This window comes from Saccostrea echinata, unplaced genomic scaffold, assembly GCF_033153115.1.
Source record: "Saccostrea echinata isolate AGI-Se365-2 ecotype Australia unplaced genomic scaffold, CSIRO_AGI_Sech_v1 ptg000009l, whole genome shotgun sequence".
Lineage (NCBI taxonomy): Eukaryota > Metazoa > Mollusca > Bivalvia > Ostreida > Ostreidae > Saccostrea > Saccostrea echinata.
This window is the reverse complement of record NW_026889758.1, coordinates 20,031,568-20,058,429: the sequence shown is the minus strand read 5'-3', so window position 1 is coordinate 20,058,429 and position 26,862 is coordinate 20,031,568. Positions and strand designations below refer to the sequence as shown.

The 26,862-nt window shown below is 33.7% G+C and overlaps 2 protein-coding genes across 8 annotated transcripts in view; both read left to right on the top strand.

Annotated features, from left to right (window-relative positions):
* Nucleotides 1-22,546, top strand: part of LOC133181968 (inactive tyrosine-protein kinase 7-like) — a 75,305-nt gene extending 52,759 nt beyond the window's left edge. The window contains 14 exon segments of the mRNA XM_061316637.1: nt 2,827-2,981; nt 4,256-4,403; nt 6,381-6,517; nt 12,006-12,135; nt 14,811-14,977; nt 16,075-16,214; nt 16,772-16,919; nt 17,335-17,601; nt 17,722-17,870; nt 18,094-18,214; nt 18,634-18,804; nt 19,072-19,299; nt 20,516-20,748; nt 20,972-22,546. Of these exon segments, the coding sequence (XP_061172621.1) occupies nt 2,827-2,981; nt 4,256-4,403; nt 6,381-6,517; nt 12,006-12,135; nt 14,811-14,977; nt 16,075-16,214; nt 16,772-16,919; nt 17,335-17,601; nt 17,722-17,870; nt 18,094-18,214; nt 18,634-18,804; nt 19,072-19,299; nt 20,516-20,748; nt 20,972-21,592 (2,815 nt within the window). The 3' untranslated portion in view covers nt 21,593-22,546.
* Nucleotides 22,547-26,362: 3,816 nt separating this feature from the next.
* The window catches only part of LOC133181975 (katanin p60 ATPase-containing subunit A-like 2), a 54,945-nt gene continuing 54,445 nt past the window's right edge, over nt 26,363-26,862 (top strand). For 4 of the 7 annotated variants that reach the window (XM_061316653.1, XM_061316654.1, XM_061316651.1 and 1 more), the window contains exon 1: nt 26,364-26,503. In XM_061316653.1, the coding sequence (XP_061172637.1) occupies nt 26,441-26,503 (63 nt within the window). In that variant the 5' untranslated portion in view covers nt 26,364-26,440. Of the gene's footprint in view, nt 26,504-26,862 lie in introns of all 7 variants that reach the window. The other 3 variants (XM_061316650.1, XM_061316648.1, XM_061316647.1) reach the window with 1 other exon arrangement.

Genomic DNA, 26,862 nt, shown 5'->3' with positions numbered 1-26,862 from the left:
GTTCCTCTTCCTTTGACTGGGAGTTGGTGATTACAATTTGATATCTACCCTTTCTGTAAGGGAACAGCTGGTTGGATTCTATCCATGTCTCTTTAGGCAAAGGAAATTCCTTGATTACATTACATTGCAAAGAAAATAAACTTTACTCAGGTTTTGAATTAGTGGCCCCTGTTTTCAGCTATGCATTCCTTGATTCATTTGCCAGGAACTAATGTACAAAATACCTCAGTACAATGTATTAATTCAAGTCACAGGAAGGGCCAGCATGGCTTCCACTTGGGAAGTCTCCCAGAATTTGTTGTTCTATGTCAAATTCTTACTCTGCTTTCTGTTATTAGGCAGGTGATCTTTGAAAGTTGAATACCTGCAATTTTAAACAACTTATCTGTGACCTCTAATGATGATCAACTCTTTAAAAAGAAAATCAGAGAAGTTTATTTTTCTGTCACATTAGAGACATAAGATTCTATAATGATGCCTTAGTCAAGAACATACAAACTTTTGATGAGGAGTTAAGGAGAGTACAGCTGCATAATTCTTCAATATTTCTCCTAAATTTGTAAGAAAAGTGATTGAGGACTGATTTAACTAGTATGGATTTTTTTAAGTAATTAAGCTTGGTGAATGACAATAAAGCTGTAATAGGATTGTTTTAAGCCTTCTCTACTCCCCGGATTGCCCTTAGTTGTGTGGAATTGACAGCTTCAGTTTAATTCTCATTTTCCTGCTTTTGTTTTTTCACTGAATTGCTGACTTGCCCTACTCATACTGCCATAGAACATCTGCATTTCCCACTCCTTTATTGTGCACAAAAGAGAAAACATGCCTTTATTTATAAACAAGACAACAAAAATGTTTCTTTGAATGTTTACACTACAACATAGACACACTAGAATACTTTAACACATGTAATGAATGCCAAACAACTGCTGCATTCAGAAAACCTACAGCCTGTACATCTCATTGCATGATTGGTTTTGTTCAGTGGAAAACACTTTCAAATGGTCATCAGTCAACACATGCTACATGTTTTCCTTTCCAAGAACCCATTTCTAAAAATATCCCAGTAGAAAAATGAGAATCGGAGTTGCTGTTCAAGATAAAACATTTCAGGATATGTCATAGAAAATATTTCTTGCATCTCTAAGCACAACATGAAGTTAATCTCAACAAAGACACGGATCATTTACTTAAAACATTGATGCGTAGAAGTGCCATTCTTTTTTGGTCATACTATCTTTGAAAAAATATAAATGAAAATACTGAAGGACTGAAAATTATAAATGAAAGCATTATATACAAAGAATTGAACAACAGTTTATTGGAGTCCGATTGCAGTCCCTGTCGTGCTTGTGGAAGTTAAGGATGCTGATAGATTTTGGTTGGCAGACAGCAGTCAGAGTGCATGTAAACTGTTTACAACAGGGCCACCTTCTGTAGCTTACAATAACAAGACTGATGCAACACAGGCATCTAATTGCCATTTAATAATGTCAAATTTCAATAGGCCACAGCCTGTAATCAAAACGTGCTTTTTGTCAGCAATGGGTAAAAAGTGCAACGCTTGCAGCAACATCTTATAGTCTCAGGAAATGTAGTTTGGGGGGAAAAAAACAAGATCTGTGAATTGTGAACTAGAATTCTCAACAACAGACAATAGGATGAAAAATAATAGGTGAAGGGGGGATAAAACTTTGTAGGAATTTCCCTCTCTGCTGCTGTAGCTGTTCAGAGCACACACAGATGTCATTTCTTGGCACCTTATTTTAGCTTTTGAATTATTTTGATAATGCTTGGGAGAAATGAATTGACTTCTTACTTTGAATCATCAGAAAGATATTTTTCTTGCTCAGGTTGAATTGTTTCTGAGCAGCAACAGTATTTCTGAGGTATACAGGCACACAATGTCAAAATAATGAGATTAACTACAAATATTTGTGTTAAAATGTGTCTTGTAAGACAGTGTTTTCAGAAGCACAGGGTATTGAACCCATACAGGTAGCTGGATTTGTAAACACCCTGGAATATTCACCATAAAATCTCAATTATTAAGTCAAAGCCACCTGTTATTACATTACCATATCACAAACCTTTCTGGTCATTCCAAAGGTTTGAAATCTAATTAGTTGGATTCAAGAACTTTAAATGTGTGTGCAGTTTTTGCTCTATGATAAAATAAGGTAAAGTTTCACAAATTAACCTTATCTTTGACCAAAAAGTTCATGTGAAACTGATCATGAATCATACATCATACATTTCTCATATGATTTTGCATTGGAAATTTTAACTTTCAAAACTTTTAAGAAATGAAACTAGGTGCCCCTTTCAATGCCAGCAGCCATTAATTAATTTGATTCCTTAGTTTCTTTTTTGAAAATACAAAGAATAAGAATGTGTATGATGTAAGACAGTTAATAATGCAGATGTCAACATTACAAGATACAGAGTGAGAATGAGGCTTGTTAAGTCTGAGTAATGGGTAAGTCTAGTCAAAATGACAATATTGTAAATTATGGCACCAACAGTCAAAGATAGAAAATCAGGTGAGGTCTGAAAGAAGCTTAAAAAAATAGTGTGTCTTGTAAAAATGTGGAACAAATGTTGGTGTGAAAAATGATCTTTAATTGAACAAAATAATGTTCTCAAAGATTGGTATGTGTTAAAAGAGTTGCATCTGTACTTTTTCACTACTAAATAGCGAAGAAGTCATTTTTTTTTCGAGATGTTCCAGTAAAATTTTATGCTATGACATATATTAGACTTAATGGGAGTCTAGAGAGTTTTTGACATTAACAAAATAGTACATGGCATTGTTCATTATTTCAGATTGTTTAACAAGAACAGAATTAAGATTTTGGACAAAGGCTCCAAAGTACGCATTACAAATGTAACAGCAGAGGACAATGGCATTTATTCCTGTCGCGCAGAAAATACAGCTGGCGCCCGCTACAGCTCGGAGAACTTCCTGTTGAACGTCAAAGGTATAAAAAATAAATTTATAGAGAGATTAAGAAAATCAGGATACTATGTTCACTGACAATATTTTGTAATTTCAGAGTTAATTTTTTCTACTACCTAATACCCCATCTGACCAAATTTATTCTGATATTTTTAATACCAATGTACTAAGTAAATATTTAGCGTGTACGGTATTCTCCAATTCCGTATTGGTTTGTCAGATCTTAAAGCTGTTAGAGTCATTCTCTGATTTTTGTCTCTTTAGGTAAGGCTCATTTTTCAGTTAAAAAACACTGTGATATAAAGGCCTGAGATTATCCGTCACTCGACGTGACATTGGATCTTAACTTGTCGTGTGATCGTGTCATCTGATTTAGGAAGCAAAGTGTTCTCCAGATGAAATGATCTGATAAAGTTTCTTTAAAAAATATCACAGGACATATCCATCACTCAGAAATGTTTGCTTAATTTATCTTTTTCGATTTCTTTGACAGTCAGCTGTTGAATGGAAATTTGAGTGTTATGTATATGATCCATAATTTAAGATGGCCACCTATACCATGAACTAGATAATTTTTCTAACATTTAATATTTCAGTTACAATGTTATCAAAATATTGATCTTTATGAATTCAGTAAAGACTTTCTAAATGTATGAAATTCAAATATGATTGCTTTGCATTAGTAAACTATTACTCAATTGATTAAAATATGAATTGATTGTATACGCAATATATTACTGGATGTTTTTGAAGTGATATGTATATTTTGCTCTTTTTATTGATGAAAGTTCCTTTTAGTTTCTCCATATATCCATATTATAGCATCACATTAATGATCAAACATAAAAGTACAGAGAATTTTAAAAACTGAGAAAATTTCATTTCCTGATTATTCATTTTTTAGGAGCTAAGATAAAAATAAATCATGAACGATTCATATTCTCTGTACAAAAAAATATAAGATTTTTTTAACACACACAAACATTCCTAGCTTTCTCTCTATTCCCCTATATTTATGGAAGATCCATTACCCCCAGTTGTTAAAGGAACATTATACCCACAAAGACACTAGATACATATTATGATGAAACCAAACAAAAATGTGACAGTGGCATGCTATAATGAGTTAATATCTATGATCCAGGTGTTACGATTACCGAGTCTAAAGTCATATACACATAATTACATGTAATGCTATACCCTCATCGTCATAGCTTAGTGCATGATCACAAATAATGGTAAATGATGTCACTTAGTCCCATTTGTCAGAAATGACCTCTTGGTCTTGTATTTCAGCCCCAAATACTCCTCATCTAATCGAGAGCCAGTTCACACAATCCCTGACAGTACTGAGGAATGATCCTGCTCGTCTGGATTGTCCATTCGAGAATGCAACTCGAGTTGACTGGTTCTCTCTCCATGAAAAGATATCTAACAGTTCCAGGTACAGTTTCTAGCAGACATCTAGGTGATATACAGGTGTTGTGAGGATCATGGCTAATACAGTAAAACTTGTCTAATCCACACACCACTGGTTCCATAGAAATTGGCCGGATTAGACAACATTTAAAAAAATTGAATTTACTAGAAGGGACTTAAAGTTTACATTGTATTAGGCAAGATTTTGGAATACACAACATTCAGATTAGACAAGTTTCACTGTATTTATGTCTTAAGTAAAAAAAAAATCTATCCAACGATAGATAACAACAAATCACATGACTGATTGGGCAATTCATAAGTCAGTCAGATAATGCTATATGATTATATAAAGTCATTTGCAGAATCCTTACATAACATTAATAGTGACGTTCTGACATATGGAAGTTGGGGCTTAAAAACAGATTAATATAAAAGACTTGAAGGATATACCCCGGTTAGGCCCAGTAGATTAATTTCAATTATATGTATATATATATTTTTGTAATTATATTTATTCAATTTATATTGACTTCGATTACCAATCAAAAATTTAAATATAAATAATAACTGTGTGTTTTCTGTGGTGTAGAGGATGATAAGTTGTTTGGAGCAAAGGGGCATGTGGTCGGTCTTATATCAGTGTTTTTTTGTATTTTTGTGAATTACGAGTTGCTCCAATTGACTTATCAAAATATAGACCACAAAAAATGAGAGTTATTAGTAAAGAGTTCAGTCCTGAGTTGTTGTTATTTTTAATTCTACACAATGTACATGTTCTTTTTCTCATAACCTTTAATATAATACAACATTTTCAGTAAATAATTTGTAGAAAGAAAAGTACCCTTATTAACTGAAAACATCAACAAAAATAATTTTCTCAGATTTTGGAATGCTCAAAGGATTATCACCATGTTCAATTATCTTTATCTTTTGATAGATTTATGAATTTCTTTAGAACAAATTTTAATCTTAGGAAAAAACAAAGCTTTTACAGTATTCTGATTTTAATACAATGTAGAAAGAAAAAAAAAGGACCCCAAAAAGTTATTTTTAACAAAATATATAGATGAACTTTGTTATATGTTGAACATCTTTATCTCAGAACCATGGATGTGTCGAAGGGATTTAGAAGTACCAAGCATGTTTTTCTTTAAATATTTTGTGCTCGATATCTTGAATCCTCAGCTTTCTCTCATTTTTTTTCTCAGTCCCCTTGAGATTGAGATATTGAGGTTTGACTGTATTTTCAGTGCCTGAATCTGGTTGGAAAACAGTAAAAAGTTCAGTTTCAGTTTGTAGGTTAATTCTGATGCCAGTACTAGATCTTATGCCTGCACCATCCCACTGCTGGGATAATCAGCCATTTCTGGATTTCATGAAAGAAATAACAGATTATGATTTACTGCAGCTGATTATTAACCCAAGGCATCAGAAGTGATTACTTTTATGGGTGGTAATTAGTCAGTCTTGCATGCAGGCAATTATAGTCCATAAGGCACCCTTGGTGGTCACACTCATTTTTAAGAGAAAAAAAAGTTGTAAAGGAGATTCTGTGTCTGTTTTTATAGAAGTTTAAACCTGAGGCAGGTGAAAGTAAACCAAAATGAAATACACATTCAATAAAATCTTCACTTATTTATCGTATGTCCATTATGCTGCAAGTCTGGAAGAGATTTTTTTGTATTTTGCACAAGACAGCATGAATTGGCATGTACAGTCAAACCTCATTATCTTGACATCAGTGGGAATGAGGAATTTTAAGACTTCTGAATATCTGATGATTCAAGATATTTAGATAGAAATACATATATAGAAAGAGTGGTTTGGACTTCCAGCTCACTTTTACTGATCAGTAGTGTTCATAATATCAATGGTTTGAGATAAACTGTTTAAGATAAAATGTTCAACTGTTTCTTGAACAAATCTGCAAACTTTTTTTTTATTCTATATAATTCTGTCAAGCAAGAAAGCATTAAAAACAGTTGTGTTACACTTTCAGGTACCAAGTCTTTGGGAATGGTTCATTGTTCTTCCCAAGAGTGAGGTCTTCAGATGAGGGGATCTATAGATGTGAAGGATTAGGAGCTAACAGAAGAATTCCCTCCCAAACTTTTGCTTCAGAGCTTTTCATCGCCAGTAAGTAGAGCTAGTACATGTACATTCACATGAACCAACAATGGTCTTCAAAATTGTATCTTTATTCTTGAAGACTGAAAGTCTAAAATCCACTGTACTGCAGATAGAGTTGAGTGAACTTTTTTTTAGACATATTGTCAGCTAATATCTAGCAACATATTTTTGTCTGATCTCATGTCCTGAGGTACAGACGAAGTTGTATGAAGTTTACTGAAGTCATCTAAATTCTAGGCCATAATCATTTTCCTTTCTGGAAATTACTTTGAAACCATGTCATTTCCTATAGACTCTGGGCTCAGGGTGGAAATAGAGATGGTAGACAGAAAAAACAAAATTAAGAGTTTAATAGGCCATAAAGGGCTATAGAAAAATAAATATTTCTGTCCTGTCTTTTGAGCACTTGTTATTTATTCTAAACAAGTTACTGCTTAAGCATTTAATTGGGTGTTGCGCTCATGATCCACATGTAATATGTTTATTCTATGCCTGTGATCCTCTCGTCTGTACTGTACTGTTTACATTTATGCAACCTTAAATCAAAACATCAGGAGCTCTTTGAGAAGAAATTTAAATCTGGCTCTGCAGAAAGGAAGTATTTGAAGGAGCACCTGACATGGGGCTAAAAAACTTTCACAATGAATGCCACCACAAAACAACATCAGACATATGCCAAAAGACTTGGAGAACTTGTAATCTGGAAACCTTGATTAAATCAAATTCAGACTCTGCAATTGTTCATAAGGACCTGACTGAAAAATTAAACTAAACTTATGGCTAAATTAAAAACAGTCAAAATTCTAACATAGACAATATAAACTTTCATACTGAAAGATGGAGATGCCATGTTCCCATCAACATTGAAGCTCTCACAAAGTTTATAAATGTGCATCATTAAGGTAACGTTGCATTTCACAAATGAAGTGGCTCAGACTTCATGTATCATTCATCTTCAAGAAACATATTGCACAAAGTTTTGAAAAGAGAGAACCCCCAGAATGAAAATTTAGCTTCAACATGCTCTAAAAGACTCAGCAGATTTCTGCTTTATTATGCAGTGATTAATTGTCTAAAGAGAGAGGAAAAACACTTCAAAACTAGAGGAATTTTCTAGTTAAGCAAAGTTACTAGAATTTCATCTATTAAGTTTGTACAGATATAAAATATGTCTTGTTACAGAGAAGATGGATGACTAGAGAGTCTATAGGTATAGAATGATAGTTTGTACAGGCTGGGGTTCTGGTAATGTCAGTACACATGGAATCTGTCCCTCTGACATCTAAAACATCTTTTATCGGATAAAGTGCTCTAATTTCTCTTACGGAGGAAGCCATTTTAGTTTTCTCATCAATCTTAATGATACTGATTTATGTACTAGAATAAAAGAAATGAATTTCTTTTCTTAAAATATGAAACTGGGGATTTTTTGGGTCAGGATGCACTAGTCTTTTTAAGATAACCTGCACAAATCAATAGAGGCAGAAGTTATGGCATATTTTGACAAAACAGATTCTAACAGTCACCAACAATTGATCAAGAATTGAGAAAATTCAGAAATTTCTACGCAAAGTGAATTACATATCAGGACAATATTGCTTAACAACTTTGTAAAATGATGAAGTTTTTCACTGATAAAATGTCATTTTTGTATTGAATTACTATCCATACATTAAAGTCATTATAGATAACAGATTTGAGGTGTGTACTGAACAGAATCATAGTAAGTTATGAAGAGACTGTATTGACTATTGTTGAGAGCAAATCTACGTCACAGTTAAACAGTAACTATGCACTATTCAAGTACATCAGAATTTAAAGTCCTTTTGAAATTGATGTTTATTAGGAAGCAAGAGAATATTTTATCAAATGTCACCTTTCACAGCGGAAGATTTAAATGAAGAATTATGAAGGTTTTAAAGAGAAATTGCTTCCCCCTCCGTGATGATATGCACAGAGCTGTCTTTGAAGTGTGGTTAGATCTTGATAAACTATTTCTATGATCGTTTTGAATGGGAGAGATGAATGACTGATAAAAAAGGTGAAACTCTTTAACAACTGATTATAGAAAACAATTAATTCTTGGAACCAAAGTGCAACCCTCACTTTGTAGCTTTCATTTAAGACATTCCCAAAAAAACCTGGCACATTTTCTGATATTACTGGTACTCTACAATCAAAACATTAATTTAAATGCAATTTAGGATATACTGAATTGCTGGTATCAGGCAATTGTTGATTGTTTCAATATTTTCATTTTCAGTATATACGTGCCATGTCATTTTTTCAACTGCCTTGTTTATAAAACATTCTTCAAGATTTAGTTGTCAAGATTTGTGATAAAAAATGATTACTTCCATTTCTTACAATGAAAGAGGGATAAAAAGTAGCCATAGCTACTCTTTGCAGCTGGAAATGTCTATAATTTACCTCAAGTAATATTTTCAAAGGTTTGACTAATGCTACAATGAAATAGACTTGTAACAAAACAGAATGATCAAATTCAATTTCTTAAAAAATCTCTCTGAAAAAAAAAAATTATTTCTTTTGCCTTTGAATTTATTTATTGTAGGACAGCTGAGAATGTTGCTAAGCAGCTAACGGCAGATGCTGCAAGTGCAGGAAGGTTACAGTGATAATCACTGTAATTTATTTGTCAAATACAAATTTAGAAGTTATATTTACGTTTCATTACAGGTTACACATTTTTAGTGAGATAGATCTTTGTGATAAATGAAGGCAGACTTTTTAGTGGCATGGAAATGCTTTCAAGGCTGTTAAAAAATGTACCTTATTTCATAAGAAATCTTAAGATTCATTTTGCTTTGTGAATATGTATATGGTATTGGAAAACTAAGGAAATTTGATTGAATGCTAATCCCTCTTTTCTGTACTTTTAATGCATGTACAATCAGAAATCTGTAATTGATTTCAAGAGAAGAGAATTGGAGTGATTATAGAGCTTTGATCATTTTGTGGAACAAAGAGGTGAAATTGACAAATAGCCATTCAAACACCTTGGGTGCAATTCATCAGAGGTGATTGATGGAGGCTAAACTATAGTTAGATCATACCAATGATAATTCAGATCTGTGACCTTATCTTCCAAACACCTTACTCTGTGAGATAAAGCATGATGATAACTTAGATGGCCCCAGATTGGTCTCTCAGAATGCTCTGTCATTTTGTCTGGTAACTAGATAAGGTTTATGTTTTTAAGAGGATTAAAATGGTAAATTTATATGGCCTCCTCAGAAAAAAAAACTTGATTGTAAGAGTACATTTCAAGAGAATAAAAAAATTAAAATGCTTTATATTTCAAGAGCAGAAAGGTAGAGAATGTTTTAAACAGTTTGATAACTGTATAGTGTTTGATGAAATGATTTTGAATTAGCTTGACATTTTCTATTAATTAAGTGAAATGATACTGTAGATAATTGGAGTTCTTAATGAATTTATTTGTCTGGTTGTCGTCTTCCAATGAAAATGCAATTTACCTAGCCTGAGTCTCAAGCCATTATAAAATTAACAGAAACAAATATTAAGACTCCAATGTCTGATGGTCATACCAAAGTTCTGATGGTCTCGCTAAAGTCTAATGGTTTGACATGTCCGATGGTGTGGGTGAAAAACATTGTTTATGACAACACAATAGTCCTAATGTCATCTGGCTTTCAAAGTCCAACAAATCAGGTTAGTCCTCTCACACTATTTGACTGAATTTGGATAGTCTCACACACCATTTGACTGATAAGGATTAGTCTGTGCACACTTTTTGACTTGTTTAAGTTAATTTCCTACCCACCTGAGAAATTAAGGTTAGTTGTTGCACAATACTTCACTGTTTAGGGTTATATAGTCTGGAACCCACCTGAAAGAGATAAAGGTTAAACCTCACATAATATTGGACTGATTAGAGTTAGTCTCACACTTACTCCAGAGATCTGAACACTATTGGATTAATTGGATTAATTAGAGTTAGTCTCACACTTACTCCAGAGATCTGAACACTATTGGATTAATTGGATTAATTAGAGTTAGTCTCACACTTACTCCAGAGATCTGAACACTACTCGATTAATAAGGGTTAGTCTCACACAACAAGAGATTAGGGTTAGCCTCCTAATTGAGATTTTTGAGCTCTAGTGAGATACAATATCCTTGTTTTCATCTTTATTTTTTAAAATTGTTCATTGGCAAGGCACCATAATCACACTTTAACACTTGAGTATATAGACTGGGATTTGTTATCGGTCTTTAGCAACTGTGCTTGAACAATTGACTTTAGCAATTCAAACCATCGGGGTTTGGCGCAGACCATCGGACTCTGGCATGACCATCAGACTTTGGAGTTCTACAAATATGCACTAACACATGTTTTTTTAAAGCAAGCAAGAAGAATCTGGACAGTGGTTTGTTTTATGATGGCCGAGACTTTTTACTAGTCAATGAGTTTTAGTTAAACCTTAAGTGTGACTAAGCGATTTGTTTGACCAATCCTATCCTGAGTCACAAGACTTTGACATTGACATCTCTGACCATTGTCAGGATAGAGATTACAGGCAGACAACAAATTATCTCTGTTAATGCAGACCTGTTTACCAAATCAATGGAGTATTGGATTAACCATAATGGATAAGCAGGCAAAATTAACACTTTCTAGCTGTCAATAGAAGCAAATAGATTTATATTAGCTCATTTCAATTTAATGCTAAATCAATAGTTCTTTTCTTGTAAATGTCATGCACTGGTCAGAATGACTAGCTGCCTACAAGATGATTATTGTCCCATTTGCTTCATTAAGATGTATAAAATTATGGCAGACAGTTAAAGATGAAGTTTCCCCTGGTTATCAGTAGATTTATTGACCTGTCCATCACTTGCCAGAACCTGGATCTTTCCTCACAATGGTGCCTCATGTTACACAGAGAATTCTGCTCTATATCAGTGTATTCCCCTGCCCCCCTAACCAGTGACTGCTGATTCAGGGACACTTCATCATCTCACTGACAAATTGTCACATCATCAGGAAAGAAGATGAAATCCAAAATTCATTTGCCATCAAGTCATTGACCATCTAGTGAAGAAAAATTGGATACAATTTATAGTTTTTTACAAACATTTTCAAACAGATGGCAGAATCAAAAATGTGAAAACATAAGCATTAAAATATATTTTATGAAGAAATAATTAGTTTAAATGTATACTGTCCTTTCTGTCATATGCTATGGCAAACTTACTGTTGCAGATAGAGTCATAGTCACTGCCTCAGTGAAGGAAACCTAACAGCAGTTGACAGGCCTAAACAATGAAGACAGACGATCAAACTATTGATGACCTCCACAGTTCTTAGATTCTTAATGACCAAGTATTGCTAATTTACCAATCAGTAAAATCCTCCAGCAGTGACAGATAACAGGAAAACCCTGTCCCTATGACCTAGCAAGGATTCACTTAATTGAAAAACTAACATGCATGATTCACTGTTTTACAGGTCTGGAAGAGTTCAAGATGGATTCATTTGAGCCTCGATTAATTCCAAATTTTCCAGTTGTCATTCCAATGCACACCCGATTTGTTGTCAAAGTGTTTCCACCAGGGGGCAGACCAAAACCCACTCTTGAGTAAGTAATCAGGAAATAAGAAATAGTTGAAAAGTAGTTACATCTCATATTTAATATTAATAAAGGTCTCAGTTTTGATTGAACTTGCAAATAGTTGTTATATTATTAAGTCATCCCTGTCACGGTAGCTGAACAAGGGCAGATCCAGGCATTTTTCATAAAGAAAAATCGAAAATTTGACATTTTGAGATGTCCCAATGAAACAATTGACCAATACAAAAATATCCTTTCAAATTGCAATTGATCAATAATGTACCCAAACTAGTTCTGTCAGGATTCTGTGGTCAGGAGAGTCAGGTTTTACTGTAACTAACATATTTTGTAAGCAAACAACCACACAGCAGCCCCGGCTGTAGTGTGATCAGCTGTTTTAATTACATAACTGACAATATTGGATTGTCCTCTTCACAAATTTCTGAAAACATTTTATAATCAATTTTAATTAAAATTTTCATGACAATCAAACACAGAAACTCCATATTCTCCTTAACAACACCGGAGCTTGTCTTTTATAACAAGGAGATCTAATTTAAACAGGAGTGTCTTTGCTTTGTACTTCGAGAGGCTGGTGATAAATTTGATTTGAAATACGATGATAATCCCTATATAGATGAAATTAATAACCTCCTCAGACAATATTGCAAAATATGAAACTAATACAGCATCTTTTATTCCAGAATTTATTGTATGATTAGGGGCATTATATCATTAGTAAGTCTTATCATTGCGAAGTCTGGTAACATTGTTTTTTCCATTAATGTCATAGAAACTGAAATTGAAACAAATCTTCTAGAAATCTTTTTTTTCCCTGTCATAGCAGATCATTTTGTTTATTTGTTTTTTCTAAAGATTGCTTTTATAAGAAACATTCAAATGGTTTCCATGTTTGCTTTAAGAATGATCTTTGACTGATTTATTCATCAAGGGGAAAAAAAACATTAGGGGAAAGAAGTATAATTAAAGCTATTTGTATATAAATTTTAGATCACTTGTCTGCTTGTTTATTTAGTTTGAGAATGTCAGTTTTACAGAAACTGCCAATAAAAGTACGGTATCATACATTGCATCTTATTGGAACAGACATCTCACAAGAAACAAATTTAGTGTCTGTTAACAGATTTTCTAATAACAAGACGACAAAGAAGATGAATATTGTCCGATTATAATGATATGAGCAATAATTTAGATCAAGGTCACGGTATTATTGGGTTTTACATGTAGGTTATCAGAGTAGCATGGTTGCTACAGGGTTATGTGTAACATGCACTCGAACATTCCAAAAATGTACTCCATAAAATTCTCTTCCTCCCCTTAACATCACATAAAACAGAAGTGATGGGAGTATATGAATGAGTTTATTGATCTGTGAACACCGTCATAACTGTCAAAAGAACATGGCAAAAACAGCACATCCATGATTAGTGGCGGCTTGGTCACTTCAGTATCCACCATTGTTTTGTTTTCTTCCCTTCTGGGTTCTACAAAAAAGTTACACAAATCTTGGTTGATTTCAAGACAAATTAGACTAGCAGAAATTCATATCAATATATGTGACTTATTTAGATCTGGAAAACCCTAAATATCTGTTTGAATCATACTCTGATTGGTATGATATTTTCATGAATACTGATGGTAAAATCATTATTTTGGATGCTTGCTAAGAGAGAACCACACATTTTACTTATAAAATTTGCATTAATGATCAATTATTACGGCCAATTGAATAGCAAACACATTTCAGATGAGATTTTCGCAGTATTTTCCCTATTAATTGATTTCTGTTGAGTACATTTATATTTTTTTATAATCAATCTTTTTTTAAAGAAATACCTTAATACTCAATTTCCGACTTCACCTGTGCAGTCTTGGTGCATATTTTTTGTATTCAGTTCCTGTTTGGGATTACCTATCTGTGTTCAAAGAGAGAGATTGGCTTTCTGTTTATTTAGTTTCATTTCGAAAATGTTTCTCGACAGATCTGCGTAGTGTCTCTTTGTATATCTTAACTATCTCTTTCATTTGTAACAAGCAGAGAGGATTTCAAAAAAGGATCTGCAGTCAGTAATGTCAAGATATTTTGACATGAAACCTTTATCATACACTTCAAAAAAACTCTCCTCCTTCAGCTTAGGTTTTGGATATAGGTCTGTCATCACTAGGGCTTCTGTATATATAGCTTGTATCTCTTTGGTTCCTGTTTTCCCCCTTAAACTTCACTGCAACCTTGATGGAAAACATGGCCCCTAGTGACTTGTAGTACACTGGAAGCAACCTTTGTGTTTCCTGTCTTAAAAAGCTTCTATATCAATGCCTGCCTTATACTCAAATGAACTTTTTCAGGTGGTTGAGGGAAAATTGGTAGTTTAGGTAGAAAGCTGGAAATAAGTCAAGTGGCAAAATTATAGGCAGCAAAATGCCAGATATCCAGCTCAATTTTCAGTTCTTCCTCAAAATCAGTGTTGCCACTTTTTGGATCAAATTAAATCAATGAAGCAAAATTTGCTAAATTAGTGTCTTAGCATAAAGGATTAGTTTTAAGATAAGTGTAGTGGGAAAACATCTTGGTAGTTCTCATTGGAGAGCAAATTAGATTAAATTTGATCAGTTTAGTTTTAATGTAAGCAACATGCAATGTCTGTAGACTTGAATTGAACATGATTACTCTTTATTTGTAGATGGCGGGATAGAAGCGACCTAATCATTGGGCCAAGTGGCAATATTCATGTCAATGAAACCGAACTCATCTTTGAGAGACCACAAGAAATGGACTCTGGCAATTATACTGCCATTATAAAAAACATTGCTGGTAGAAATCAACAAAAAGTGTGGATTATTGTTTCAGGTAATTCAGAGGAAATATACATGCTGAAACTTCTCAAAAAAAAAATCATTATGAAACATATTATACTTTTCAAGAAAAATTTTGATAGCAAAATTTGTACTTGAATGAAAAAGTTAACATAAACTCTGAAGATTAACAAGATTAAAACATGACAGCTGGATGATATTGGCAATTCAGTGATCATCTGTTGGTGCTGTATTTAAAAAAAAAAATCAGTGTTCCAGAGACAGAAACATAGTGAAGATTAACATTTGGGAGTTTCAAACCTTTACTCAATATAGGTTAGTTTTATAGAGCATCTGGAGTTTTCAGGAGGAATTCTTCAAATCTGCTATGGATTTTCAAAAACAAAAATCAGGAAAAAATACACCTGTCACCGAGGTGACGTAATTGAAAATAAGGCAAATTTACTGTGTAAATTGTAAGGCATAAACAAAGTACCAAGAATATGGTAATAGAATGAAACCACATGCTAAATATCTTGAAAACAAAAGTAAATTTAGTTTTAATTACCTTGCAGGTTTAGAAAAATAATGGCATTAATCAAAGTCAGGTTTATGTAGTAAATATACATTAAAATCCATGTAAATGAACAAAATACATCATCTTTAGGCAATAGGTTCATGGATAAAAAAATTTACCTCTGAACACCAAAAAAGAAATAAATGTGGAATTATGTTGATAAATTTGTTCATCATACATGTTTGTAAGAAATTGGAATTTTTCAAGTTCCTAATGAAACAGGGGTATCCATTTTCAGTATTTTAAGAGTAAAGATAAGCTGCTTTAGTGATTGTTGAGTTATGTGTGTTTTATATTAAAGATGACAGACTTCAAAGAAACAACCAACATTATTTTTCCTACTGTTTCCTCTATCATTCAGTGAAATATTTGTCAGTTGATAACCTGTTTCACACTCTTATAACATTTGTTGGCAAACATGATCATATAATGTTTATAAATATTCTTAAAATATTGGGGGGAAAAAAGAAGAAATAGCTTGCTCAACATTTATTGAGAATTTTTTTGTGAAAGCTCTTGCAAGTTATTATTAGAACTTCGGTCCCAGCATCAAATTTTCTTTTTCATTTACTTAGTGCCACCAACCATTCGAAGGCCACCGTTAAACATGGCTGTTGAGGAGGACAACAGTGCCATATTGAGTTGTCAGGTGTCAGGAACCCCGTACCCTGTCACTACGGTGATCTGGGAGAAAGATGGGAACCTCATAAGAATGGTCAGTACTCAGATTAAAACAATAAATGATCTAGATCTAGTGATGTAAGTGTCTTACACATATTTAAAAAAAACAACATTATACAAATGTTACCATTAGATAAATTACTTGTAGTGTTGTATCTTTTAATGTAATTAACCTTTGGTGTATGGTATCTAAGATGTGTTTTTTTTTAATTTTGTAATTTCTTAGTTTAGAAATATAATAAGTATAGCATTTATTAATCTGTTTAGCAGTGCAAAAATTTACACCACAATTTTCTTTACAAAAAAAAGTTGAAAACCCTAATTCTTATGCCTTTTCTATTAGGACTTAGTATAATCTGCTAGAACTTTTAAATATTCCCTCAAGCCTTCTGAAGACCATTCTGTGGTTTTTCAATATCTCATATGAAATTCCAGTAATCGGCTTCAGATGAAAAAAATGTCCATGCCTTGAATTTTAAGGATTTTATAAAAGATTAAGGACCCCATGATGTGTAAGTGCTTTCAAGAGATGAACATGATTAAAATAGATTTGAATTATGAATGAAGCAGCTGGTTTACTGTTCTCCTAAGGGCTCCATGAGACATATCATAGACTTAAAGCAAGGTACCCTGACAATAAAGCAGACAGTGATGGCGGATGCAGGAACATACAAATGTGTGGCCAACACGACAGGACAAAGCTTAGTGGAATCACAGGGGGCCTACCTCCATGTCAAAAGTAGGTCAACTGACAGGTGATGAAGGGGGATTATCAGGGCTTTAAATGACCATACAGTATTGGATGATCAGTAAAAGACATTGTTAAGACTTTTGCACTCAGCTTACTTGTTAAATCTCTGAAATATATGGCTCAATAGTATCTGCCTGTTCAAAATTTATATTTGTATAATAATAAAAATAGAAGTTGTTGGAAAGTCTTTGTTCTGATTATGCATTATTTTGTCTACATGTTAGGAGTTTGGGTTAACTGATACATGTACTTTGAGAATGCTGAAAATTTTGACCAAATAATTGATGTTAAATGACATGTTTCAAATATTTACATTGATACAAGTAGTACAACCAAATTCATATGGTAATTGCTGGAAAATTGTAGAATTACACACATAATTTATTTTCTTTTTTTCCACCAGAGAAATTGAAATTTCATCCTCCTCCTAAAGATACCTACATTGAGTTATCCCATGATGCCTCAGTAACATGCAAGGCTGAGGGAGATGGACCTGTTCGTATTGTGTGGCAGAGATCCACTCCAACAGATACAGCCCCTCACTTCACTTCCATGGGGGGCACCATGAATTTCTTCAAGGTTCAAAGGTCAGATGAGGGACTATACACGTGTACTGCATATAATGATAAGCAAGGCTCCATTAACACAACAGTCTTCATAGATGTTGTCGGTAAGCTTGCAATGAAGGTTTATTTTGTACTCAGAAAAACAATTAAAATTTTTGTGATCATTTTTTTTTTGAAAGGGTGGTTGCATAGTACATGTAATAATAATTGCTGTGATTTTATAGAGAGGCCCAGATTTCAAGTAAGGCCAAAGAACATGACAATTTATGAAGGACATCCAGCAATGATGCACTGTGTTGCTATTGGTGATCCCAAACCAGAAATCCATTGGGACAAAAATTACTTTCAAGACATTGATAGTAAAAGGATTAAGGTATTGGTTTCTTATTAAGGATCAAACAAACTTATTTTCATGTTCATGTATATTATGAATAATTACAAGAAATGATAAAGCCATATCTGTAAAAGCACAGCCTTGAATTAACTATAGCTCCAATAAAAAGGGAATCTCATAAACTCACATATGTAAGATGCACCGTAGACATGTGATTTGAATAATAAAAATTCTAAATGTGAATGTATTGTTATCTTTGCAGCTTTTTCCTAATGGCACCTTGTTTTTCTCTAAAGTTTACATGGAAGACCAAGGCAGATATGGATGTAAAGCTTCCAACGTGGCAGGAAAAGTCCGCATCGAGGCATTTCTTACTGTCTCAAGTATATATATATATATATACATATATAGCTTTGGCTTCAAAATAATTTTATGTTGTGTTCATGGTATGAAGAGACCCACAAATTCATTTCCTCCATGAAATGTAAAATTTTAAACTACAGTTTCATGCTTCTTCTTCATCCACAAAGTCATTTCCCCATGAACCAATATTTCTTTCTCAAATCATGGAAATTTTGAGACCAGGAAAAAGTAATCTTCCAATATTTTTTGCCTTAGTTTTAGGTGTTTAAAACATCTTTGAAATAACCTTCTTTTAGTTCACTGTCTTCAGCTCTTTGATTGATTTGTCATTATTTCAAATCTTTTGTTCATGTTGATGACTTCATTTCATGACAGATTTAATGCATTTGTTGTTGTTACCCAGATAAACTGATATTCACAATTACTTATCTTTTGTCAGCATCCATTGAGTACACAATTGGTAAATCTAATGATGATGGAGGGTCAGACATGATGAAGACAATCATCATTGCTGTGTGTAGTGCGGGGGCATATTTAGCTTTGGTCATAGCACTGACAGCCTACTGTAGCTATAGACTTCTTATGCAGAGGAGGAATAGGAAAGCCACATGTAAGTCACTCAGCTACCATTGCTACCAATAGGAGTGCAAGTATATAAATCTTACAATTAAGGATATTGTTTTATGCATGAGAATAATTTTGTTTTTAAAGAATCATAGAAAATCATTTTTTTAAATTTTAGTCACATCATATATTTGTTGTTGTAAAGAACACAATGCCACATATCAAACACACAGTTTAGGCATGTTGTCATATTGAATATTTAGGTTTATATGCTGCAAAATTATTGAATATTTCACTTCTCATGCTCCTTCAGCCAAGACAGAAAATGGTCACATCTCAACTGAGCAGCATGAATTACTGGTCAAAGAGCGGGACAGTGAGTCAAGAAACCAGTGTCGTAGTGACAGTGACAACCGATCACATGCCTCAGGGCTGAGTTCTCACCCCTCCCAGTCCTCCTCTTCCTATACTCGGTCACGGCGGGGAAGTCTGGATAGGCTGGTCTACCCCAGACAGAAAATCTCCTCATTTGGCATGCTAGGTGATTACTAATTAGTTCTCATTATAATTAAGAGGAATCTTATCAAGATGGAAAAAAAATTGTTGATGTTTTATCACACATTTTAGACTCAAGTATTATCCAACACCCATGTGTTGATGATGATACATTACCATAAAGTACATTTTGATTATGAGAATTCTATTTACATTTTCGATTATGGATTTTATAGTAAAGCTCTCAGCAACAATATCTGAAAGCTACTCTAAACAAATCTTAGGAAAATTATACCTAGCTAATCAGGGTTCGACACTAACTTTTTAAGGATTTAGTCCAGCCGGACTAGTGCTTCATTACTTTTACTAGTCCGCATGCGATTTTATTAGTCCGTCAAAAAAAAAAGAAACATCAATGTTTTTTAACATTAATTTAACGTGACAATTAATATACATATTATTTTTTGAAATAAACAAAGTATTTACGTGAAATATATTATTCCACAGATTCATTGAAATCTCGCAATCAGCAAGTGCAATTGTATTCCCGATCTCGTTTTTTTTTTTTGTCTTTACATTACATCCAAAACGCCCAACATCTTTCTTAAAAGTGTCATACTAAATCATGATCGCTAAAACCTTATACTTCATATCGATCAGTCGAAAAATTAAGCGCTGAATTGATTGGGCATTGCGTAACTACCCGCCAAAAGCTAGAAATCTAAAAATACACACAGGGTTTTCCAGTAAAAGTTGTCGAGAATCGGACATCGGTAATTTATTCATATTGTTTTTCAGAAATTTTTATTGGTCCGTTCGGACTAATTAGCCACATATTTTATTAGTCCGAATGAAAATGTATTAGTCTGAGACTAACGGACTAACGTTAGTGTCGAACCCTGGCTAATACACACCGCTGTTGCCTCATAGAAATTAATCTTTGGTAAAATGATCCTCTGCTCAACAAAATGGAATTTTCTGTGATTATGACAATTTTAAAACAGTGCACGGAGATAAAGATGGAATTCAAGCAAATTTACCGGGGGTAGTATTTTGAAAAGGAAACAATGATTTTTTTTTCTTTATAGAGTTATCTCTCTTTGCAGAGAATTAATTTTCAGTATACCAGGACTTTTTAACTGACTGCTAATCATTGCATGTATTATATTATTTCAGCATCAGCAATACTGAATTTATGTAGCTATGATTTATAAAGCTACCATACTTGGTAATTCAAGACTTTTGTCTTTTTACTACTACAGGTAATGGTGTGTATGGGGATGTCTTTCTGGCAAAGGCTAGTGAAATCAGAGACGTTGAACCTGAGACTTTGGTGGTGGTCAAGTCTTTGTTGGTGAAGGATGAACATTTGTTCTTTGAGTACCGACAGGAAATGGAAATGTACTCTAAACTGGACCATCCGTTCATCATAAAACTGTTGGGTGTATGTCGAGAAGTTGAGCCTCATTTCATGATCTTGGAGTATTGTGACTGGGTAAGAAACGTCTGCTTAAATGTCAAATATTTTGGTATTTTATGTGATAATTTACTTTGAGGGAGTGTGTATATGCGTGTGCCATATTTACACTCTTAGTACATTCAAATGCCACTGTTCTTTGTATCCCACAAATTGTTGCATACAAGAACCTTGTTTCTCTTCACCAGAAACAATAGATTTAACCTGATTGTTATGATTAAAGGGGAGATTTTTTTTCCAGGGGGATTTAAAACAGTTCTTACTGGCCACGAGGGGTCACATAAATGGACGTCCATTTCCATCTCGAATTCCGCCATTGACTCTGGCTCAAAAGCTGACAATGTATAACCAGATAGCCCTAGGCATGGAACATTTATCCAATCATAGATTTATTCACAAAGACCTAGCAGCCAGAAATATTTTATTAACCTCCAGAATGGAGCTCAAAATATCTTCTCTCTCCATGTCTCGAGATGTGTATGCAGGGGAGTACTTTTTTTATAACCAGAGTCTTCTCCCTTTGAGATGGACAGCACCAGAGGTGCTGCTTAGGAATGAATATTCCACAAAGAGTGACGTTTGGGCATACGGTGTGTTCATGTGGGAAGTGTTCAGTCTCGGGGAGTTGCCTTACCCCACACTTTCTGATGAAGATGTTATTAGAAAACTCAAAATCTGTGATATTCAACTGCCAATGACAGAACAAATTCCATTTGAACTGAGAGATATTATTAAAAAATGTATGTCAGACAATCCACGAGATCGACCAGCTTTCAGTGAGTTGTGTTTACATCTCAGTGAGATGATGACTAAATGTCAGACGGTTAGTCTACCTACGTCTATCTCACCTCTCCCTGTGTAGAGGGGGACACACATTGTTATATGCTTTATATTTGAACATTTTGTGATGTGCCTATGTATGTGAGATGAGTGAGTGTTGTGTGTAGACCAAGTCTTCATACTTATTAATTGTTGAACAAGCCTTTAAAGTATATTGTATTTGCAATCAGCTCAAATGTAAGGAAATCCATTTCTGTACACAGAAAAGTTGTTACTACTTAATCAGTATTTATTCACAGATTTTGCAGGATTTTTAAAATATTGCTACAAGTGAATGTTGACCAGATTGACCGACATGAGACAAGCTCATTTCAGTACATAACATAGTACAGTATTATAAATACAGGTATACTTCAGCATTTGTTTGATGTTGTTTTTGGATCTTAGTGTGTATGGACTACATGTATATGAAAATATGTGATAGACTAGGCATTGTGCTGGTCCAGAGGGTAAACACTTTTCTATAATATTCATTGAGTTTTGTGCTTGTCTTTGTTTCATGTTTGATAGATCCTTTTTTCACTGAAGTCATTCAGTCTAAATAAAATTGACTAAGTAAATGTCAGAGAATGTACTTGTATGCATATAGAACATTTGAAGTATTTATGTGTATTATAAAATTAAAAATATATCTGCAGCTTGTTTGTGTGTATTTGCTGTTGAATTTAGTGCTTGTCAATGCTGACTTGTGTTCCAGAAAATAAGAATTCTCTTCATTAGTTATTAAAAGACTCATGTATAGGTTTTTTTTGTTTTGTGTCTGTGGATACATTACCTTCTAAAAGAAAAATTTCAACATGTACAAGACGTGCTCTGAGGTCTCATTAGAGGAAGTTATTAATTAATTTAAAATGTTCATATACAATCGTATATTTGTCAACATATTTCTAAGGTTATATATAATTGTGTCTGTGGACCATAAAGCTATTTGAGATTTGTTTTAATATTATTATCTGTAATTTATTTGTGTCAGAACTATGCAAATAGAAATAAATTACTATCTAAATACTGAGATTCTACTTGTTTGTTAACAGGATTTATACAGCATTGAAAGTGAAGATTTTTTCCACTAAACCACAATGGGGCACAATTATTCAATGAGTAGAACATCCAGGCTCAAAGTGCAGGGTTCAACTCTGGATGTGAAACATGGTACTGCAGGCCCAAAGCATATCTTTGTGTAAATTGATTGTCATTAATACTGATATTTTAATTTTCTCCCTTCATCTCAATTTGGTTAATGTCTCACTAATAGAGTTTCAAAAGATGAAGGGTATGCAGTGACCTTGATCAAAAATTTTAATTTACATATGGCAGATTCTTTTGCTAGAATACATATTCCCTCCTATTGAATCTATAGTCTTCATTCACCCATAACTGTCTTCGGATTAAGTTAAAGATATGCAGGAACTTAAACCAAAGATTCCTGCATGTAAATTTCTTGGTCCTCTTAAATTTTCTTCTCCCAATGCCCAGTCTCTTAGACCCAGTGTCTTAGGCACTTCACCAAATCTCTGTGAGCATGGGGTATAATGACTTCGTACTGTGATGAAATGGTCAAAGTCGACACTGAACTTGTTTAATTCTTTAAATAGAACAACATTTCTTTTGCCGTGGCCCTGTTTTACCCACTCTTCACTGTTATATCCTTCATGTCCTGGGATAAATCTTTTAAAATGGGCACTATCCCGCTAGGTTAGCTAATTTAGAAAAGAGAAGTCTTTTCTGGCAGAATTTTTATGAATGTGCAAGTTGAGATATAAAAATTCAAGAACAATGTACAATATTTGATAATTCTATACAAAAATTTTATTGTTTAAGATTAGGGATCTATTTAAAGGAGTTTCTTTTCAATATAATTTTCAAAGATAGCGATGGAATTCAGGTGAGCCTTTTGATACATGGGACTATTGTCAAAATGTGTACATTGGCATCACTCCTACATCTAGGACTGTGTCAATAAAGCGATAAATCAATATGTATCGATATTCAGGAATGTATCGTATTGACAAAATAACTTCCAATATGTATCGGGCAGACAGTTTTTCTAATAATTCTGTGAAAAAGTTGGGAATTTCAGTCACCATAGATAATTTTTAACTGTTTTTAATTAAAACTGGTCAATAATGAAATAAACATTAAGGAGATAGCACATCTTGATTAACTATTACAAAATACATAGACAACTATATTTTAACATATCAGTTTTACAGTCATTAAAAGTTTGAATTTGAAGTGTACTTTGTAAAGACAGTGAGACAAGAACTTCCAATTTGGTAATAAAACACCCAGTTTTTAACAAATTTATGCATTAAAGGATTTACAATACCTTTTTTGATAGACCTGTTAAAGAATCCAATATATTGCATTTCGCTTTCTAAAATATCGAATCGTATCGAAATATTTTGGTCAATACACAGCCCTACCTACATCTGAGGCAAACAGTTTTTGCTCAGGAAAACTGGGATAGATGTACTTTTAAAAAGGCCACAAGTAGACTGTGCAGTCTTCAGGGAAAGGATTGCTGTGTGAAAAAACATCCTTATTTTCATCCTTTCCCCCTTCACATACAAAATGTGTATTGAACTAGTGGTCATGAAAATGTGTGCAGGAATGAGTAATAAAAGAGATTCGATTTATACATGTACTATATGTCAGTTTGAACAACAGTGATAATTCTGACTTTGACATGCTAACATTTTTAGTTAGTGTGAGTTAATTAAAACAATCCTTCCTTTGGTATATATCTAATGCAATGTTGTAATTGACATTCATATACAGTTAAACGTCATTATCTCGAACTTGGCTGAGAAAAAACTGAGATATCCGAGGTTTTGAGATATATCGAGGTTAAAATACATACAAGAAAGTGGTTGGGACTTTCGACTCGCTTCGACATATCCATGATATTTGAGATATGGTGTTTGAGATACTGAAGTTTAACTGCACCCTGTAGTTTTTCATGATACTAAACTAAGGTTATTTGGGCAAAGCCAAGGTTACAACTGGAAGTGTAAAATTCTTGTTCAGTCATAACTGTAATGAAAAATGTTTAAATTAAGCTCATACTTTGCATAAAAAAGGGTAGGAGTTAATGACTAGAGGATGTGTCCTGATTCTAAACATGGTCATCTTTTACAAACACATCTTGTAAACATACAATGTAGGGGTTGTAAATTTATTTGCTTAAATAAGTGCTTTGTTCATCTCTGCTATTATAGAAGAGTAATTGCAATTCAATCCTGTCTGGGGCATCACTTTGAAATCATTTAAGAATTAAGTGGATTAAGCTAGCACTACACAATGTTAAAATGCTATTGTCCAGAGAGTATGATATGACTCAGATCCAGTGGCAGATTTAAGGGGGGGGGGCGGATCTGGTGCCCCCCCCCCCCTTAAACTGTCAAAGTTAACATAAATCATAGTTTCGCTTAGAAAATGTAAAAATGTCTACTCGATAGACCTCATTTTTACCCTACAAAATCTCTAGAATCCAGGAGCTTCTGGGGGCTTCACCCCCTGGGCCCTCACCAGGGCTTCGCCCTGGACCCACGGGGGGCCTCAAGGTGGCCCAGTTACAACAAGTTGAAACACTTGAAGGACCCAAGATCATTTGACAGAGTTTGATGATTCTAACCTCTTATTATCTGAAATATTTAGACATAGCCATGAAATTCCAAAACTCGAGGTGCATCAAATGACAAGGTTTGATGATCCTTAGGCTTCAAAGTGTTCAAATTTAATATGCATCTTAAACAATTGACTTTTTTATCATTATCTTTAAATTTTAGGTTCCAAGATGCATCATGCATTTTACAAAGTTTGATGATTCTAAAACTCTCAGTATCCAAAATAATGAACTAAAATGTTTTGAAAATGATTAGCCATAAAACCCAGAAGGTAGCTAGGTCATGGTGACCTTCTTTTTGTTTCAATACACACTTCATGGCCTCATAATGCATAAACTGACAAGTTTTGATAGGTCCCTGGTTTTGATGATCATAGGCTTCAAAGTAATCAAGATATGCATGAAAATCAATTTGAAAATGAAGACCTGCAAATTTCAAAAAGTAGGTCACCATGACCTACTTTTGAGTCAACATGACTTGAGGTTCTAAGATGCATCAACTGACAAGATTTGATGATCCTAGTCCTTATAGTGGGCAAAATATCAAGGTTTTGATAAAACATTATTTAAGGTCAACTTTGAAATGATGTTGAGACCACACCCTTTATTCCAGGGTGATGCCTTGAACAATTTTTAATCTATCGGTACAATTTACATATCCTCATTCTTCTGCATAAGTTTGGTGATAATCTGCCCAGTGGTTCTTGAGAATTAGATTTTTTAGCGACCACTACTTTTGTTTTTACTTCCCTTATTATGACAAATTTGACAAAACTTGGCCAATGGCCTTTGAGATAGGACCCATATTCAAAAAAGTTGATGCACACCACACAAATAGCATTAGCTCTTTGAGCTGTCGAAGACGCCTTCGGCTCAGAAAAGCTAAAAATATAACGTTTAAAATTTGTGGTTTTTAAAATTTATTTTTTTTCTCTCGGATTAATCAAGTCTTTACCGCATCAGGTCTTTAGTATCTTCCCATTCAAAGCTTTTAGATAAGTCGTACAGAGAATTGCAAGGTACGCGATTAAAAATTTTCAATAAATAAGATAAAACTGATAAATTAAAAAAATGTTTATATTTCTTTTTTTATTCTTTGAAATTCTACTGTATCAGATATTCATATTTAATTTAAAATTCTAGAAACATCTCGAGTGACGATACTAGAGCGTTACTAGAGGTCAGCCATATTTGTATTTCTTCACGACGAAGAGTTGGAAAAATGTCAGAGGGAAATGTATAATGAATTCAATGTCTGAGTTGAGTTATCAGGCTATCCGCACGGCTAACCAGGCCAGGGAAGCGGTAAAGTGTAGTTTTATAAAGTGTATTTTCAAAATTTTTATTTGTTTGTAAATTAAAAATTTAATAATGACATTAAAATGACAGTGTGAGGCACAACGTCACAAGCACTTGTTTCTGTAATAAAATTTTACCCAGTAGTACAATGATAACACAAGGTACCGGAGTCCAACTTACATGGAATACCCCCGGCCCACAGGCACTTGTTTCATGTATAGGGTCACCCCTTTTTCTTACCACAAGGTGCCTAACTCAATTTCACCCCCCCCTTCCACTTCCAACTCGTATTTTAATATGTTGACGGTGCGACCGTTTAGGCGAGCGCAGTTCACTTAATTTTAAGATCCGCCTCTTCAAACCGC